Source organism: Mytilus galloprovincialis, chromosome 11 (genome assembly GCF_965363235.1).
Source record: "Mytilus galloprovincialis chromosome 11, xbMytGall1.hap1.1, whole genome shotgun sequence".
Classification (NCBI taxonomy): domain Eukaryota; kingdom Metazoa; phylum Mollusca; class Bivalvia; order Mytilida; family Mytilidae; genus Mytilus; species Mytilus galloprovincialis.
In genome coordinates, this window is record NC_134848.1 from 85,739,770 (window position 1) to 85,756,883 (window position 17,114).

Below are 17,114 nucleotides of genomic sequence, written 5' to 3' on the forward strand. Positions count from 1 at the left end.
TTTTTTTTTTTTTTCTAAACAGATCTGAAATTATATGAACAGAAAATATTTATTGCCACTAATTTATCATCAAATCAGAGATACCAGTCCTTCAGTTCGTCTCGTTCATAATGAAAAATACGGGGTCTACTTTCTGTTTCATGTTACACATCCTACTTTCACTTTCACCGACTTAGCCTGATTTCAGAAAATCACGATTTTGAAAAGAAACTGCCAAGTTGTGCTAAGATGGATGGATAGAAGGTTTATTTACACTGACAATGTTGTAACATATTTCGATCGAGAGTAAGTGACATTACATGTCTTCAAAATGAAATATGTTGATATGAAAGCTGATCATTTTAATTACTTTTTACTGAATCTGAACCTTTTATGACGTAAATCCGTCAATACTTTTAATATAGGCGATGTCGACCTTCTAGAGGTACTATTTCGGAGCTGTTTTTGATATGGTTATCTTTCTGAGTACATTACGTTCTTTAATGCTTGTAGTTCTATCGTTGCCCCGCGGTGCCATATGTCAATATATATATATAATTTTATATGGACATGATCTATCTGTAACTGTATCTGTATGGATACGTCGTAGGCTAGCTACCAATTCTGGCTTTTATACAATGGAAGTGAAGGCGCCGTCGATTTATTGACGTTTCGCGAGAGCAGATTTAAAGCTCTCTACACTTGTGAACAATAGTGTCTTCTAGATGGTTCCAATTTACTATTGTGGACACAAAGAATGTATTTGAATGTTGCGGTGTTTTACTAGTAGGAATGTCAAAACACCTGGTATTGTTCCTCACTTGTTTTTTAACAATGTTTGTGGCTTGATAGTTGTCAAATTTTTTAGCTGTGATTGGTCTTGCTGATTTGAGGAAGTCGTCTGGATCAATAGCAGGCACCATGCAGCCCCTCAACCACCTTGTACACAAATATAAGCTTTTGGCTCGTGCGTCTCAATTGTAGTTTCTGTAGCTCTAATTTTGTAAGCATGTTTGTTATGCAGCCATCTTCTCTAGTTCTGTAATCGCCTGTTATAAAGCGTGTTGCTTGTCTTTGTATTCGTTCTAGCTTGTTTGGGTCTGCAAGACTGTAGGGGTCCCATACTGTTGCTGCATATTCCATTGTAGATCTTACTAAGGAAATGTAAGCAGTTTTCTTACATTCCTGTGGGCAGTATCGTAAATTTCTTCTGAGGAAGCCTAGGGTTGAGTTTTCCTTTTTGGCAACGTTTGTTATATGCGTGCTCCACTTCAGGTCTTCTGATATCTGCACTCCTAGGTATGGGTTGCTCTGAACTTGTTGGAGTATGTGGCCGTTGAGTGTATAGAATCTCTAGCTTTTGTTCTTTATGCTTAGTATGTAGCATTTCTTTGCGTCAAATCGCATACTCCATTTATTTTCCCAATCTTCTAGACTGCTAGCTAGGTTTTCTTAATCGACGAACAGCCGTACTGATGATTTGACAGTCTCCGGGAGGTCATTTATATGACATAAGAACAGTAATGGTCCTAGAACTGTTCGATGTGAGTCCACTTTGACTTCTTCCGACTGTTTTCCCTCTACTACTACTTTCATCTTTCTCTGTGTCAGAAACATATTTAGCCAGTTGTTTAGTTGTCCTCGAATTCCGTATTCTCCCATTTTTGATAATAATTTGTTGTGTGGTACTGTATCAAAGGCTTTTGAAAAGTCCAGAATTGCGATGTCAGTTTTTAGCCCGGCGTCAAATGCTTTCATAAAGTCATGTAAGGTGACTAATAATTGTGTTTCACATGAGTAACAGATCGTAATCCATGATTAAGTGATGTTAAGACTCTGTGTTTATCAAGATGTTTGAGGATGTGTTTGCATATGATATGTTCAAATAGTTTGCATGGTACCGATGTTAATGAGACTGGTCTATAGTTTTCTGCAGCGTGTTTGTCTCCTTTTTTGAATACACGCGAGATGTTTGCGTTTAGACAGTCTTCGGGTAGAATGCCAGTGTCTATTGATGTTTGGAAGATGGCAGTAAGTCCTGGTGCTATTTCTGTAGCACATTCTTTAAGTATTTTGTTTGGTATACCATCTGGTCCAGATGCTTTCGATGGGTTTACATCTTTGAGTAGTTTTTCTAGTCCTTTTGTGGTAATAATTAGATTGGGTATTGTTTCCAGTATGTATTTTGTTGTTTTTTGGAATTGATGTTGTTTTGTCAATTGTGAATACGGATCTAAACTGTTGGATTAAAATTTCTGCCTTTTTTGCTGTCGCTGACTAATTTCCCCTTGTCTTTTAAAGGTGATACACCAATGTTGTCTGTTTTCCTGGATTTGATGTACTTCCAGAATGGCTTTGTATTGTTTGTTTCTAGGCCTTTGATGATAGTATCATTGATGTACGAGTATTCTGCTTTCCTGACTTGCCGCTTTACTTCTTTTTGGAACTGTCTGTAGTTTGTCCACTTTTTAGTTTTCTTAGCTTGTTGGTATAGCCGTTGTTTCTTTTTGAAGAGTTTTCTTATTTTGTGGTTTATACAGGGCAAGTTGTTCTTAGAGCAGTGGATGGATGCCATACTGAGCTTGTAAACTCTAGATGTGTTCTAATAGTTATCAAAGGTACCAGGATTATAATTTAGTACGCGCGTTTCGTCTACATAAGACTCATCAGTGACGCTCATATCAAAATATTTATAAAGCCAAACAATTACAAAGTTGAAGAGCATTGAGGATCCAAAATTCCAAAAAGTTGTGCCATATACGGCTAAGGAAAGCTATGCCTAACAGTGTCGTGTAAAGTGGTACTAACAAATATGTATCTGAATATTGGAATGTCCTTCTCAGAATTGCAAATTTGCCTTTTTAATATTCACCTTTTCACTGATATGATTTTCGATATTGAGTTCAGAGTCCATACTAATTACTCTAATTTAAAAACTGAAAAGTTGTCGTCCATTCGTTTAATGTGTTTTATCCTTTGATTTTGCTATTTGATTAAGGAATTTCTGTCATGAATTTTTCCTCTGAGTTCAGTATTTTTGTGATTTTACTTTTTGCTGCATCGATTTGTCGGTATGTTTGCTCGTGGCTAGACCGGGTGTTAGTGGCTAGACCTGGTTTGAGTGGCTAGACCTGGTGTTAGTGGCTAGACCTGGTGTTTGTTAGTGGCTAGACCTGGTGTTAGTGGCTAGACCTGGTGTTTGATTTGCTTTTAAATAGTATGTCAGTATGTGGTATGGCAATGTTGTTGTTTGTAATTCTATGGAACATATCAAAACGGCTTTTGGGTCTTCTTTCTTGGAATGTTGGCCAGTAAAGTGTGTGAAGCATGTTTGTTACACTTTCAATACTATATTAGTATTTAGAGTATACGTATCTCGCTGCACGTCTTTGGACTTTTTGGATGGAGTTAATGTTCTCTGTTGTGTAAGGGTCTCAGACAGTGCAGCAGTATTCTAGTTTCGGTCCAATAAGGGCTTGGTATGTTCGGTCTTTGGTGGTTACTAAGTTTATTTTAAGATTTCTTCTGATGAATGCAAGGGTCTTATTTGCTTTTGATGTGTGTTCAGATTGTGTTTGTTCCATTTTAACTGAAATGAATTTTGGTTCTCAATGCTCTTCAACTTCGTACTTTATTTGGCCTTTTTAACTTTTTTGGATTCGAGCGTCACTGATGGGTCTTTTGTAGACGAAACGCGCGTCTGCCGTATATATTAAATTTAGTCCAGGTATCTATGATGAGTTTATTTGATGGTATAGTTATGCCCAGATATTAATTTTGCATTTTCAACTGACTCAAGAATGTGACTGTACATATTATAATGAAAATGAATAGGTATTTTTTTGTTTCCTTTAACGAGAAAACTAACGGACTAATAAAGGTTAAAGAAATGAACGAAAAACAAATATGTAACACAGCAACCACTGAAAAACAGGACATTGACTTGGGACAGACACATACATACAAACTATGGCGGGGTTAAGCATATCCGCGGGATCCCGGGACAGACACATACATACAGAATATGGCGGGGTTAAGCATATCAGCGGGATCCCAGGACAGACACATACATACAGAATATGGCGGGGTTAAGCATATCCGCGGGATCCCACCCATCCTCCAAACTATGCTAGCCTGGGACAGTTGTGTACGTATGTTCTTCCGGAAGTATTCATAGCAGTGTGATGATTTGGTATCTAAGGCTAGATTGTTTACATTGGTTACAGTTCGGTAGAAGCCTTATTTCATGCATTGTGTATATACTTTAATAAAACATAGAAAAGAGTAAGATGTTTCGCGGGTAAACTTTGGGTCAGGTCAAACGTGAAGGGGTGTTCCAAAGGAAACTGTCAATACGAGTAATGAGACACTTTGTCAGAACACCCCTCCATCAAGAATGGTACAGCTCCCTTCGGGGTATATAAGCAGGAGAGAATCCTAGCTCAGGGTCGATTGTCATACGTTTGAAGACGAAGACCTGAAGTACGGTACGTAGATATTCGAGATCGCTGTCTCTTATATATTATATGTTGTGTTAATATTACTAAATGTTATAAAGAACAGGTTGGTGCCTGTAATAAATACAGACTTGTACGTTTACTAGCTGAACCGTATTGTACCGTGTAGGACAAGTGTGAGTCTGTGTGACCACCTTGTAAAGTACATAATTGTACCAACAGAACAGAGACAAGTGTGTAAACTTGTAGGGTACATTATTGTACCAGGAGGACAAGTTGTTCCTGACCTAGGACAAATTTGTACCAGTTGTATATTTATATTAAAGTAGAATTGTTTATAGCTAGTTTATTAAAGATTGCAAAGAGCAGTTGTACATATTTTGGTTCTTTGATGTTAATTTATAAATAAAGATTGTTTGTTGTATATTTTGTAAAAAGAACAATTTTGGATCCAGTATCAAACTGGTAACGAACACATTCTAGATAGAAATAGACACGCTTACCCTGTGTACACGTTACAGCAGTTTTAAATAATTCTATTGTCTATTGACAATGTATTAATTTTTTTTTCTATAGAACATGGTGCTAGTTTATTTCTGTGGAGATAACCAGGAAGAGAAGACGCATTTATTGAAGGATTTCAAAAAAGCAACGAAGAGGAAGCCAGATCTTATACCGGAAGTACATAACAGACAGGAAAGAAGCAATGGAGGACATGACAAAACCGTTCAGTACTGGGAAAACATCATTGAACAACACCATCAACAGGTATTTATATGTAGGTTATGACACTTATTAATCGTCTCCGAATTTTTACTTGCCATTCACAACTCAACAGATGTCATTGGTGGAGCAGGATCTGTTAACCGTGGTGATCACCTAAGTTCATCCATAGTTTTAGTGGATTTCGTGTTACTCAATATTTGTGTTTTGTTGACTGATGATTGTTGTCTGTCGTTTGCCGTTTTTCTTTTTTTGGTAAGCGTTGTTGCCGAATTTACCTGGACTTATCGGTGTAAATGCCACTGAATCCTTTTGATATTTTCCCCTTAATGTTAAGAAGTAGGATATAAGCGTAGTGGTCGGGCGTTTAAGAGAAAATTGTTGTAACAATGTACGGACAGAGGTTTTATAAAGTTAATTCATGATGGCCTTAAAACTGAAACTTTAAAGAGTATCTTAATTTGATGACTGCCAATTTAAGTCCATTTATTACTAAAACACTGAAAATCAAAAACGTTTTTTTTTATCTCGAAAGTTTGTCCTGGTTACTCTCGCATTAAATAGAGCCTTTTCTATAAAAATGAGAATCGTAGATACAAATTTCTTATTTTGGGTAACAATAATTCATATTTTGTGAAGAACCACACTGAATCTACCAGAAAATATACCATGTATACTGAAGATGATATTATCAAAATGCTGGACTTTTTGATCAACAATATATTTGTTGAGTTTGAAGGATTTATATTTCAACCGACAGTCGGTATTTAAACGGGTACTAAGTGTGCACCCATACTGGTGGATTTGTTTTTGTACTCGTATTTAGCAAAATTCATTCAGAACCTTCTAAAGGACATAAAGAAAAACCACTATGCGGCGAATTCTTTAATTTTACTTTCCGATATATTGATGATGTCCTATCATTGAATAACTCATATTTCAGCAAATATTTAACTTTCCTTTTCCCCAGTGAACTTGAAATGAATGATACTACTGATACTAGAAGGATTGCTTCATACCTTGATCTTTTCCTCAATATTGGCACAGATGTTGTTTTATGTATTCGTTTTTATTCTGTAGTAAGTCACACCACTTCGGTGCTACTAGTATAATGTTTATCTATTATATAGTTATTTAATAAATTTACTGTTTTCAAAAATATGAAGACATTATTGATGTGTCAGCTCATTCAGCGACATAAGTGTTGCAGTCACGACAAAAAAAATCATCATTTTTGTTAAAACAAATATGAACAGACATACAACCCAAACGACCACCACAAACACAGTAGTGCACAAAACAAAACAAAACATAACAATAGTCTGAAAATAAAAAGCTTCCATACATACCGGTATAAATAGAGATTAATACATGGCCTTTTCCATATCAGCCTGGGTATCATCCCTCGACCCATATCAGCACCTCGACTCCGTCTCAGGCTGATATGGGGGTCTCGGGATGATACCCAGGCTGATATGGAAAAGGCCATGTATTAATCACTTTATCATATACTTCCGACAATAGTTTTATGTACAAATGCAATAACTAAAACAGTCAAAAACTTTATAAAGAAAATAAATTATGAATCAAATATACTATAATTGTCCAACAACAGCATCACAACCTCCTTATATATGTATGGTAACATTTCCTATAGAGGCATTTTGAAACATTGAAAATTTGGAAAAGTTTTATGATCATTACTAATCCATGTTTGTTGTACTATAAAATGATTCATAATTGTCAATGGCATTTGTTAGCAAGTACTAAACTATCCCCATAAAAGTTCCCGTAAATTTTGACGTCACAATGGAAAAGTAAACAACCGATACCGGAAGCACCGGAAGTAACTTGCACGAGAGGCACTATTATGGGTTTTGTGCACGAGAGACACTATTATGGGTTTTGTGCACGAGATGCACATGATATGGGTTATCAGCCCGGGTGGGAAATTATGGCTTGTGTACTTCCGCTCATTACACATATGCAAAAGCTATCATAGCAATGCTAAGTATATGATAATGGTATTTAAAATTATAAATTCAACAGTTTAATGACCCAACTAACGTTTATAAAGTTATTTATGGTAATATAGGGGAGGAGGTATTTTTAGAAACACTTTTATGTGTATTTTATTCGCATATTAATGTGTTAAATAAATTAATTTATGTATTATTGGTAGAGCATAATACAAAAAGGTTATTGTAAAACATTTGATTTCTGTTTTCTTTTAAAGCTTCGACAATGCCATGGTAACGATACCAAAGATTATGTAGTAATGTATGGGATCATTGATATCTTAGCTGACGCGGTAGTCTCCCTTGATGGAGATAGTTTTCAGAATCTCCTAGATAGAGGCAGTAAAGTGGGTCAGTTAGTTCAACAATGTCAGTCTTCTTTTGTGTTTCTGTTACCTTACCAACAAGAAATACGTAGTATCGGCCGAGCAAGAACCAACCAAGATCAAATCCAAAGAAATAATCGTCCGAAAGCAACAGGAAGTCAACAAGATGACCAGACTGAGAAATACCACACAATCATAACAATGTACTCGATACCTTATCTAAAACTCGGTTATTGTGAAACAAGTGCACATGAACAGTTCAAAGAAGACAACTCGTTAAATAAGACCAATACTAATGAATCAAGGATTGAGCTTATTAAATATGCTGTAAAAAAATACATTTTCTCTCTTGACACTTCACGTTTTCGGAAGAAGGACAAGAAGAAGCTTATCAGACATAGAACTACCGAAGACAGTGATCACGTGACAACAAACTTCCTGTTTGTTAAACCAATAAGAAAGAACGACGAAAGAATTGCTATACGAACTATTAACATTAAAGAAGACACGTATACAAACGACTGGGTCATCATTCAAGAAGGACGTACAAACAGATTTATTACAAGATATCCATACGCAAGGGAAAAAATGGTTCAGCTATATTTTAATGTTAGCGTTCGGACTGAAATTGTCAAGAAAATGCTTATGGGCACGGTTACTGTTAACGGTATAAATTATGTATTTCTTGGTTGCAGTAGCGAAGGACTTAAGCAAAGGAAATGTTTTATGTGGCAGGGAACACAACAGGAAGTGACGTCGATTATTCAACAAAATGGTGACTTCGATCAAAATGTCGTTTCTAAAAGAATGGCGAGATTTGGGCTTCTTTTTTCGGAAGTGATGATGACACGCATGGAGATTCAAAGCGATCAAATCATACTCGAAGATGACATTGTAAGTGATTGTAAACGATATAACTTTACTGATGGGTGTGGATCGATAGGTTTGGAAATAGCACAGAGTGTGACCGACGAAATAAACCGAATAGATAACACGGATTTAGAAATACCCCCGTCTGTATTCAAAATACGCTTGCAAGGTTATAAAGGTGTTTTGACACTGTGTAAAGAAATAAAGGGACACAGTATAAAAATCAGGCCATCCATGATAAAATTCAAAACTTCAGCACATCCTCGGCTTGGTATTTGTGAGTATTCAAAGCCATTCACATTTGGACATTTAAATCAGCAATACATTGCCCTTTTGTCTGGGCTTGGTGTTCCAGATGAGATTTTTACAGATTTTCAGACTGCACAGTTTGAACGTTTGCGGGGGATGACTGTTAATATAGAGGCTACCATTTGCATTCTTCAGTGGCAAAAGAAATCAGACTTAGCAAGAATTGTTATTGACCTTGGGAAGATGAATTTGGTCCCGTCTGAAGAAATGAAAGAACTTAAGAAACTGCAAGCACAGCTTTCCATCAGTAAAAAGTCAAAGAAAATTAAAATTGTTGTACCGAAATCAAGATACATTTTTGGTGTGTGCGACCCATATGGCATACTTGAATATGGAGAATGCTATGTTCGAGTAACTGCAACTACAAGCGGTCATGTAAAGAACGTAAGCGGCCAAGTTGTTGTTTGTAAGTCACCTTGTTATCTCCTTGGTGACATCCGTGTATTAAAAGCAGTTTCAGACATGGATAAACCGGAGTTATCAAAATTAAGTCATCTTGTAGATTGTATTGTTTTTCCAATACGAGGCGCACGACCCCACCCAAATGAGACGGCAGGATCAGATTTAGATGGTGACATGTTTTTTGTTTGTTGGGACGAACATTTGATTCCTCCCGTAATACGCCAGCCGTACGATTATCCGGCAGCTCAGTCAAAACCAGAAGGTCGTGTTACAATAGAAAGAGCGATTGCATACTTCTCTCAGCAAAATGAAGCACAAATCATGACTAATAAAGTCGCAAAATATATCCGATCATGGTCAGATAGAGAAGGTATGGTGTCAAACAAATGTGCACAGCTCGGGATGATGTTTTCAAGAGTGATTGATGCAGCAAAAACGGGAGCGCCGATTGGGATCCCAAAAGCATTGCAACCACCAGATGATAACTCATCGAAACGGAAGTTTATATGGCAAACAATGGAGGCAAATAGTGAAAAGTTCAGGGAAGCCTTCAGACATGGTTTTGTGTCTGACGTCATGTCACACCTTGATTCAACCGAAAACCAGGATGAGAGTTCTAACTTGAAACATAATTTGCCAAATCTTCCTGATGATTTAGTAGAGGAAATATTAGACGAACATCAGTCTAAGATTAAAGAATTCGACAAATTCCGTTTTGCATGGATTCAAGCAGAAAATGTGAATGATTCGGACGGAGACATTTGTGATTCATTCGTCAATAAGTATGTACAATACATTGACTTTTCACAGTTCTCATTGGAAGAGAAGATATATGCATCAAATCTAGGGGTACCAAAGGATATAATTCAAAATTCTATGAGAAGGTCTAAGTTGTTGAAAAAAGATGATTTAGAATGGTTTAACATGCACTCCTCAAGAACTCCATGGACATTTTATTACGAAAAAGAGAATTCCGAATTGAACTGGCACCATTTAGTGAAAGCCATTACCAGTTTTGACAATTCATGCGTTATGTTAGGGCTGCCCGATAACATTGTTATTGTTTTACAATTTCTGTATAAGCCGCAGCAAGGAATGGAACAATATATATCCCCTGGTTCTCTTTCTGTAGTGTTCTTTTCAAAGAACTTTGGATATAAATACAGGTATACAGTTGGTGAAGGTTATTACATGGATTTGACTGACGATACGCTACAGATATATCGCAACAGAGAACGTAACCAAACATTTGTTTTCCTCAAGGCGGCAGATCTTAGAAAAATTGGAGGAAGCATGTGTTGTGAGGAGAATAGAAACGCATTGAGTGTAGACTTATCTCGATTTTACCGGAATATTTACAGTAACGAACGTCCGCATCCGTTACTAAATAAAACTCTTCTGACTACAGTTGAGGCTTTTGTTCGAAATGATGATCCTGATGATCCAGCGTATTATGACGTCATAGATGCATCCGGAGACTTCCCCTATGAAGAGCAAACAGATGTAGAAGATCTTGATGATAAGGAACAATACTTTGACCTGGATTCATTGTTAGACCAATCAAATACAAGTATTCAAGATCACGTTACCACAGAAGAGATCCTAGTTCATCTTAAGCTGGCAGCAGATCGGTGCAATATGTATGACTTCGATCTTCTTCTTTCCAAAATGAATTTCGAGGATCAGGAAACTACCAATACTATTGTTGATCTGTTTGTTTTACTGTTGATTAATTTCATTCACAAGACAACTGGACGAAATGTACCTATGAAAATTAATGAAAGTCTTCAGTTTTCTGCGTCTATTAATCAAATTGCAAAAGACACGATGAAAAGACTTTATATTGCTGAATTGCTTTGTAGACTGAATCTTCAAAGTGTGGCAGGACAGTTTTTATATATCGAGGAAAATGAAATAACAGTCCAGAGATTTCTTGAAATATTAAATCACTGGCAACTCTTTTGGTACGTTGGTATGGATATTGCTTTGCAGTTTATAGACGGATTAACTAAAATCGCCTTACATCACAATTTGACATCGACACTGTCAAACGATCAAAGTCTGAAACTGAGGTATATCGTACACAACAGCAGACTTCACTGTCTAGAACTTATCCACTCTTTAAACAAATTACAAAAACTATTAGAACAGAATCCTTTGAATAGTTTGAACCCTAGCGGTGTGAGTAACCTGAAACTTGACAAACACCAAGGCTACAACCTAGAAGGAGATACCGGACTCGCTGAAGGTGTGTGTAACTTGAAACTCGACAAACATAAGGGCTTCAACCTAGAAGGAAGTTCTGAACACGACGAAGTTGTAACATTATATCGATCAAATGCCCTCAGTTACATTCCAAAGATTTATGAAGGACAGTTTGTAACATTATTGAGACATCGTGATACAGATAAAAATCTTAAATGTACATCGTACGCATTGATTGGACAAGTTATAAAAGTTACACAGGCGCCATTTTTCGTTGAGGTGAAAATATTTGGTAGACTCCCAGATACAGTTCAACAATCTCTCGAAGCTGAACGACTTCAATTGTGGAAGATTGATGTAATTTCTAATATTATTACATACCAGCGTATTATTAAAGCTTTTCAAATTATGGTGAAAGACATTGAAACGAATGTGAATGTACCTCTCTTCTCGCTTTTAACGTTTCCTGGATTTCATCCTGAAACATCACCACTTCACAATGAACTGGTTTGTAAGGATGAAATATCACCTGCATTGAGATATTCCAATGCGTTACTTTATCAAAGGGATATAGGAAGTGTCGAATGGTCCTCAGAGTGCATCGACAAACAAAAACTTGCCATAGAAACCGCACTTAAGGAAACTGTGTGCTGTATTACGGGACCTCCAGGTACGGGGAAAACCACAGTTGCCTGTAGTATCATTGAGAAGCTGGTCAGGCTCAAAAGGTACAAACACTTACTCATTATAGCAGAAACAAACCTAGCTATTGATAATATAGCACGAACATTACGAAATAAAGAATTCATCGTGAGGGTAGGAACACAAGAAGGAATAGCACGAGATTTGTACGATATTTCATTAGAAGGACAAGTAAATAGAATAGCTACAACGGATGAAAGAAGTATGACAATCAAAGATAAAACTGGAAAAGAACAACGTTATACAGAATTATATTTGGAAGTTTTAGAAAAATCAACTGTCATACTCGCAACTTGTGCTTCTGTTGGTGACAGACTGCTAGCGAAGCTCAGATTTGATATTGTTCTTGTCGACGAAGCTTCCGTTACTAAGGAGACGACACTTCTATGCAGTATAGTTCATGGATGTAAACATTTAGTTATGATTGGAGATTCAATGCAGCTTTCGCCATTCGTGACACAATCACATGGTTATATAACTGAAGAATCTAGAGACTTACCGGATGTATCATATTTGTCTAATACACTTTTCCACAGATTGAACAGATGTAATGGAGTACCGAGTATTACTCTAGATACACAGTATAGAATGCATCCAGAACTTCTAAAATTTCCGTCTCGTGAGTTCTATGACAACCAGTTATTGTCACACGAGTCAGTTAAATGTTTCCCTCATTTTGTTTTTAAATGGCCAGATTGGACGAAACCGATATGTTTCATTAACTCAACCGGTTACGAAAAAGCAATTGGGTCTTCATACAATAACGACGACGAAGCAATAGTTGTAAACAACGTCATAGAAACATTACTTCGTGTCAGTGACAAAGATGTGGATGGGTTTTCAAAAACATATGAAGGACGAATAGAGGCATTGTCAATAAAGCAAATCACTATATTGACGTTTTACCAAGGGCAGGTTAAATGTATCAAGGACAAATTGAAAACTCGCGGTGTAAGAGTGAATACCGTCGATGGTTACCAGGGTTGTGAAAATGACGTCATAGTAGTATCAACCGTTCGATCAAACAAACAAGGAACACTGGGGTTTTCTAACGACAGAAGTAGACTTAATGTACTTTTAACCAGAGCGAGGTTCGGTTTGATTGTTGTTGGGAACAGTGAAACACTGAAAAAGTCAGAAATTTGGACACGATGGTTCCATACGTACAATGCCCCTATACTAAGTTCACAAGAGTTCAGCATGGTGTCGGTGACACAGCCGGAATTTACAAGGAAGTACGAGAAGCCTCATACAAAGAGTGTTTCTGGGAAGAAAACTAAACAAAAAATTAATTTTCGACATTGATCCAAATTTTGTTACCTGAAATTGACAGCCACAGTCTTTCATACATGCATAGTTTTAGTTTTTACGTACATTTTTGTTAATCCGTTGATCGAGAATAAAAGAACAAACAATGAAGAGTCTTGATCGAGAACAAAGTTTATCTGTTGATCGGGAATAAAGGGGACAGTTGAGATTGTTTATTTGATCGTTCATCAATAATAAAAGAGATAGTTAACAGATCTAGTTTAATCCGTTAATCAAGAAAAAAGGGAGATTTAAGAGTACTTATATGACATGCTTTATCTACTGATGGATAAAAAAAGGGAGATATAAGAGTTCTAGATTCATCCGCCGATCGAGATTAAAGAGAAGGTTGATATAATTTGTTTGATCTGTTGATGAAAAATAAAGGATAGAGTAGGAAGTTCTTGTTTGATCCATTAATCGAGAATAGAAGGAAGAGTTAGAACTTCAGGTTTGATCCGTTGTTTGAAAAAGGGAAAGTTGTTTGTTCTAGTTTGATCCTTTGGTCGAGAATAGAAGAGAAAGGTAGAAGTTCTAGTTTGATTCGTTGATTGCAAATAAAGGGCAGAGTTAGAAGTTATAGTCCGATCCGTTGATCGAGAATTAAAGGGAAAGTTAGAAGTTCTGGTTTAATCTAATGATCGACAATAGATGGGAAAGTTGGAATTGTTCTAGTTTGATCCGTTAATCGAGAATAGAAGGGAAAGTTGGAAGTTCTATTTTGATCCGTTGATGAAGAATACAGGGGAGAGTTTGATGTTCTAGTTGAATCCGTTGGTCGAGAATAGAAGAGAGAGCTGGAAGTTCTGGTTTGATCAGTTGATCGAGAATAGAAGGGAAAGATGTTTGATCCAATGATCGAGAATAGAAGGTAAAGTTGGAATTGTTCTAGTTTGATCCGTTGATCGAGAATAGAAGGGAAAGGTAGAAGTTCTAGTTTGATCCGTTGATTGAAAATAAAGGGCAGCGTTTGAAGTTATAGTCCGATCCGTTGATCGAGAATTAAAGGGAAAGTTGGAGGTTCTGGTTTGAACCAATGATCGACAATAGAAGGGGAAGTTGGAATTGTTCTAGTTTGATCTGTTGATCGAAAATAGAAGGGAAAGATGTTTGTTCTAGTTTGATCCGTTGATCGAGAATAAAGGGGATAGTTTTAAGTTCTAGTTGGATCCGTTGGTCGAGAATAGAAGGTAAAGTTGGAAGTTTTAGTTTGATCCGTTAATCGAGAATAGAAGGGAAAGTTGGAAGTTCTATTTTGATCCGTTGATCGAGAATAAAGAGGAGAGTTGGAAGTTCTAGTTTGATCCGTTGATCGAGAATAAAGGGGAGAGTTTTAAGTTCTGGTCTGATCCGTTGATCGGGAATAGAAGGGAAAGTTGTTTGATCCAATGATCGAGAATAGACGGGAAAGTCGGAAGTTCTAGTTTGAACCGTTGGTTGAGAATAAAGGGGAGAGTTTGAAGTTCTAGTTTGATCCGTTGATCGAGAAAAGATGGGAAAGTTGTTTGTTCTAGTTTGATCCGTTGATCGAGAATAAAGGGGATATTTAAAAGTCATAGTTCAATCCCTTGATCGAGAATAAAGAGAAGCGATTATAATTGTATTTTGTCCAGTTGAGCGACAATACAGGGGAGAGTTTAGAATTCTAGGTAGATCTGTTGATGGAAAATAAAAGAGATAGTAGAAAGTGTTAGTTTGATCCGTTCTTTGAGAATAAAGGAGAGAGTTTAGTGTTATAGATAGAGGATAAAGAGAAGAGTTTATAGTTCTAGTTTGATCCGTTGATCGACCGTAAAGGGTAAAGATGGGAGTTTTAGTTTGATCCGTTGATCGAGATTAAATGGGAAAGTATGTTGTAATGTCCAAAAGGATGACAAGTGCCAGATTTGTTGCAGAATCTACTTAACCATCCGGAGCATATAAGATATCCCATGGGTATAACTTTTAGTTGGTTTTGCGTTACTCAGTCATAATTTTACCTATATGTACAGTAGTGTTTTTCTACTAGCGATTGTCTTTTTCACGTTTTACTTTTCTTACACTTCTTCTTATTAATATTCTAGTCACTTCGGTATCTAAAATTTAAATTGTTAATGATGCTTTTGTCATTTTAGACATTTTATGTTGATGAAAAAACTAATTTTTAAGATTAATGTGTCTGCATTGAATTTTTTAACATGTGCAGAAGGATCTGCCTTTCCTTCCTGAGCATCCACAATCCCTCCTAGTTTTTGGTGAGGTTCATACTTCTCAGCCTTTTGTTTTGTATGTTGTGTTTTATATATGGTATTAGTGCGGTTTTTTTGTCGATTTTTGCTATTACATAGCCATTTTGTCATCGCTTTTTTCGGTTTAAAATTCCATTTTGTTTCGTCCACATCTACATAAAATAAAAAATAAAAATAAGGCTTCCATTTTGGTACTCTAGCTAGACGCAGGTTTTGACTTCATTACATTCATTAGCGCAATAATGTGACGGTAGATAGATGTTACATAAATGAGTCGCACGAGTTAAGAATTGTATTATCGGAATCACGAAATGTTTTTGTGGAGTAGGTGACGTTGTTGTTTATAACATTTATTTAAGTATGATGTTATCGGTATTTTTCGTTTTATAGTTTTTGATTTCTCTGTTTGTTTAGATCTTCCTCCCACTTTTTTTGGCGCACTATTTAAATCTTTTTTAAAAATATTAATTTTGCTATCGTCCCCTTTTTTTTAAACACTATCAAACGTTTACAAATGTCTTTTTTTCTTTCCCGTAATTAGAGGCAAACATACGATCTTCAAGAATGAGAAAAAAGTAAAATGTTTTAACGTTCACGCATGGTATTTCCCCTTCTTCTATGCACACCATTCCAACGTTAACGAATGTCCTTTTGGTATCTGCAGTCTCTTGTGAGGTGTATTAATACATTTGTAAACCTCAGGCGTTGACCATTACCTACTTAAGCCCTATAACTTCATCATTAAAATTTAAAACTATACAGAATATCGAGACTTTGTCGAAAGATAAAGTTTTTATTTCATATTTATGATCCAATTTAACTTTATAATGAGCAATTCTTCAACAATGATTTACCGACTTCAGTTACGTAAGACAAAATGATTTTCACAATGATAAAATAATTATGAAACTCGTCGCCCTAAAATCCCAGTTGAGCAAATGAACCCGATAACTAACTTCAGTGAAATTTCCCAACAGTTTATTTATTGCGTTTGCTCCGAAGAATTGGTGGTCGATCATCATTCCGACAAAACGTTATGTATATTGTTGACGAAAAGAGGAACCATCACGACAAAAGACTTGGATAATACTCTTTTATTTTGAATGAATAATAATGGTTCCGATTCCCAACAAAAATCTTTCTCATAAGTCGCTTTAAACAGAAAGCGCTTAACCTAAAGGAAAAAGGACGACATGACCCATTCCAGTCTCAAACACTTCACACAAAACTGAGCAACACGAATGCCGTACAAAACCGGGAGTGAAATATAACGGTGATCCAGAATGATAAATATATGATCTGAGGGTTAATATTTCAGACCAAAAATTAAGAGAGAAAACAGAATATGCTTGAACTGCAATCAAATAGAGGATGACAAACATTTCCTTATTTACTTTTTTTTGCAACAAAAACAACCAAAAAACAATTTTAGAAAACAACTATTTAATAAACTAAATATTAATTCGCAAGGGCCTCAAAAGTTATGAAAACCATTATTAGTTTACTTAACTCACAAAATATTGAGGATACAAAAAATATATGCCATTACATTCAATTATGCTTTGAATCTTTGTAATTTTATTCATT

General features: G+C 36.2%; 1 protein-coding gene across 1 annotated transcript; it reads left to right on the top strand.

The window, feature by feature from the left end:
- The first annotated feature begins 138 nt into the window (after positions 1 to 138).
- Positions 139 to 13,514, top strand: LOC143052957 (uncharacterized). The gene is made up of 3 exons (XM_076226134.1): positions 139 to 285; positions 5,013 to 5,204; positions 7,396 to 13,514. The coding sequence occupies exons 2-3, from the start codon at positions 5,016 to 5,018 to the stop codon at positions 13,294 to 13,296; spliced, it is 6,090 nt and encodes a 2,029-aa protein (XP_076082249.1). The 5' UTR covers positions 139 to 285; positions 5,013 to 5,015; the 3' UTR covers positions 13,297 to 13,514.
- The last annotated feature ends 3,600 nt before the right edge of the window (positions 13,515 to 17,114 follow it).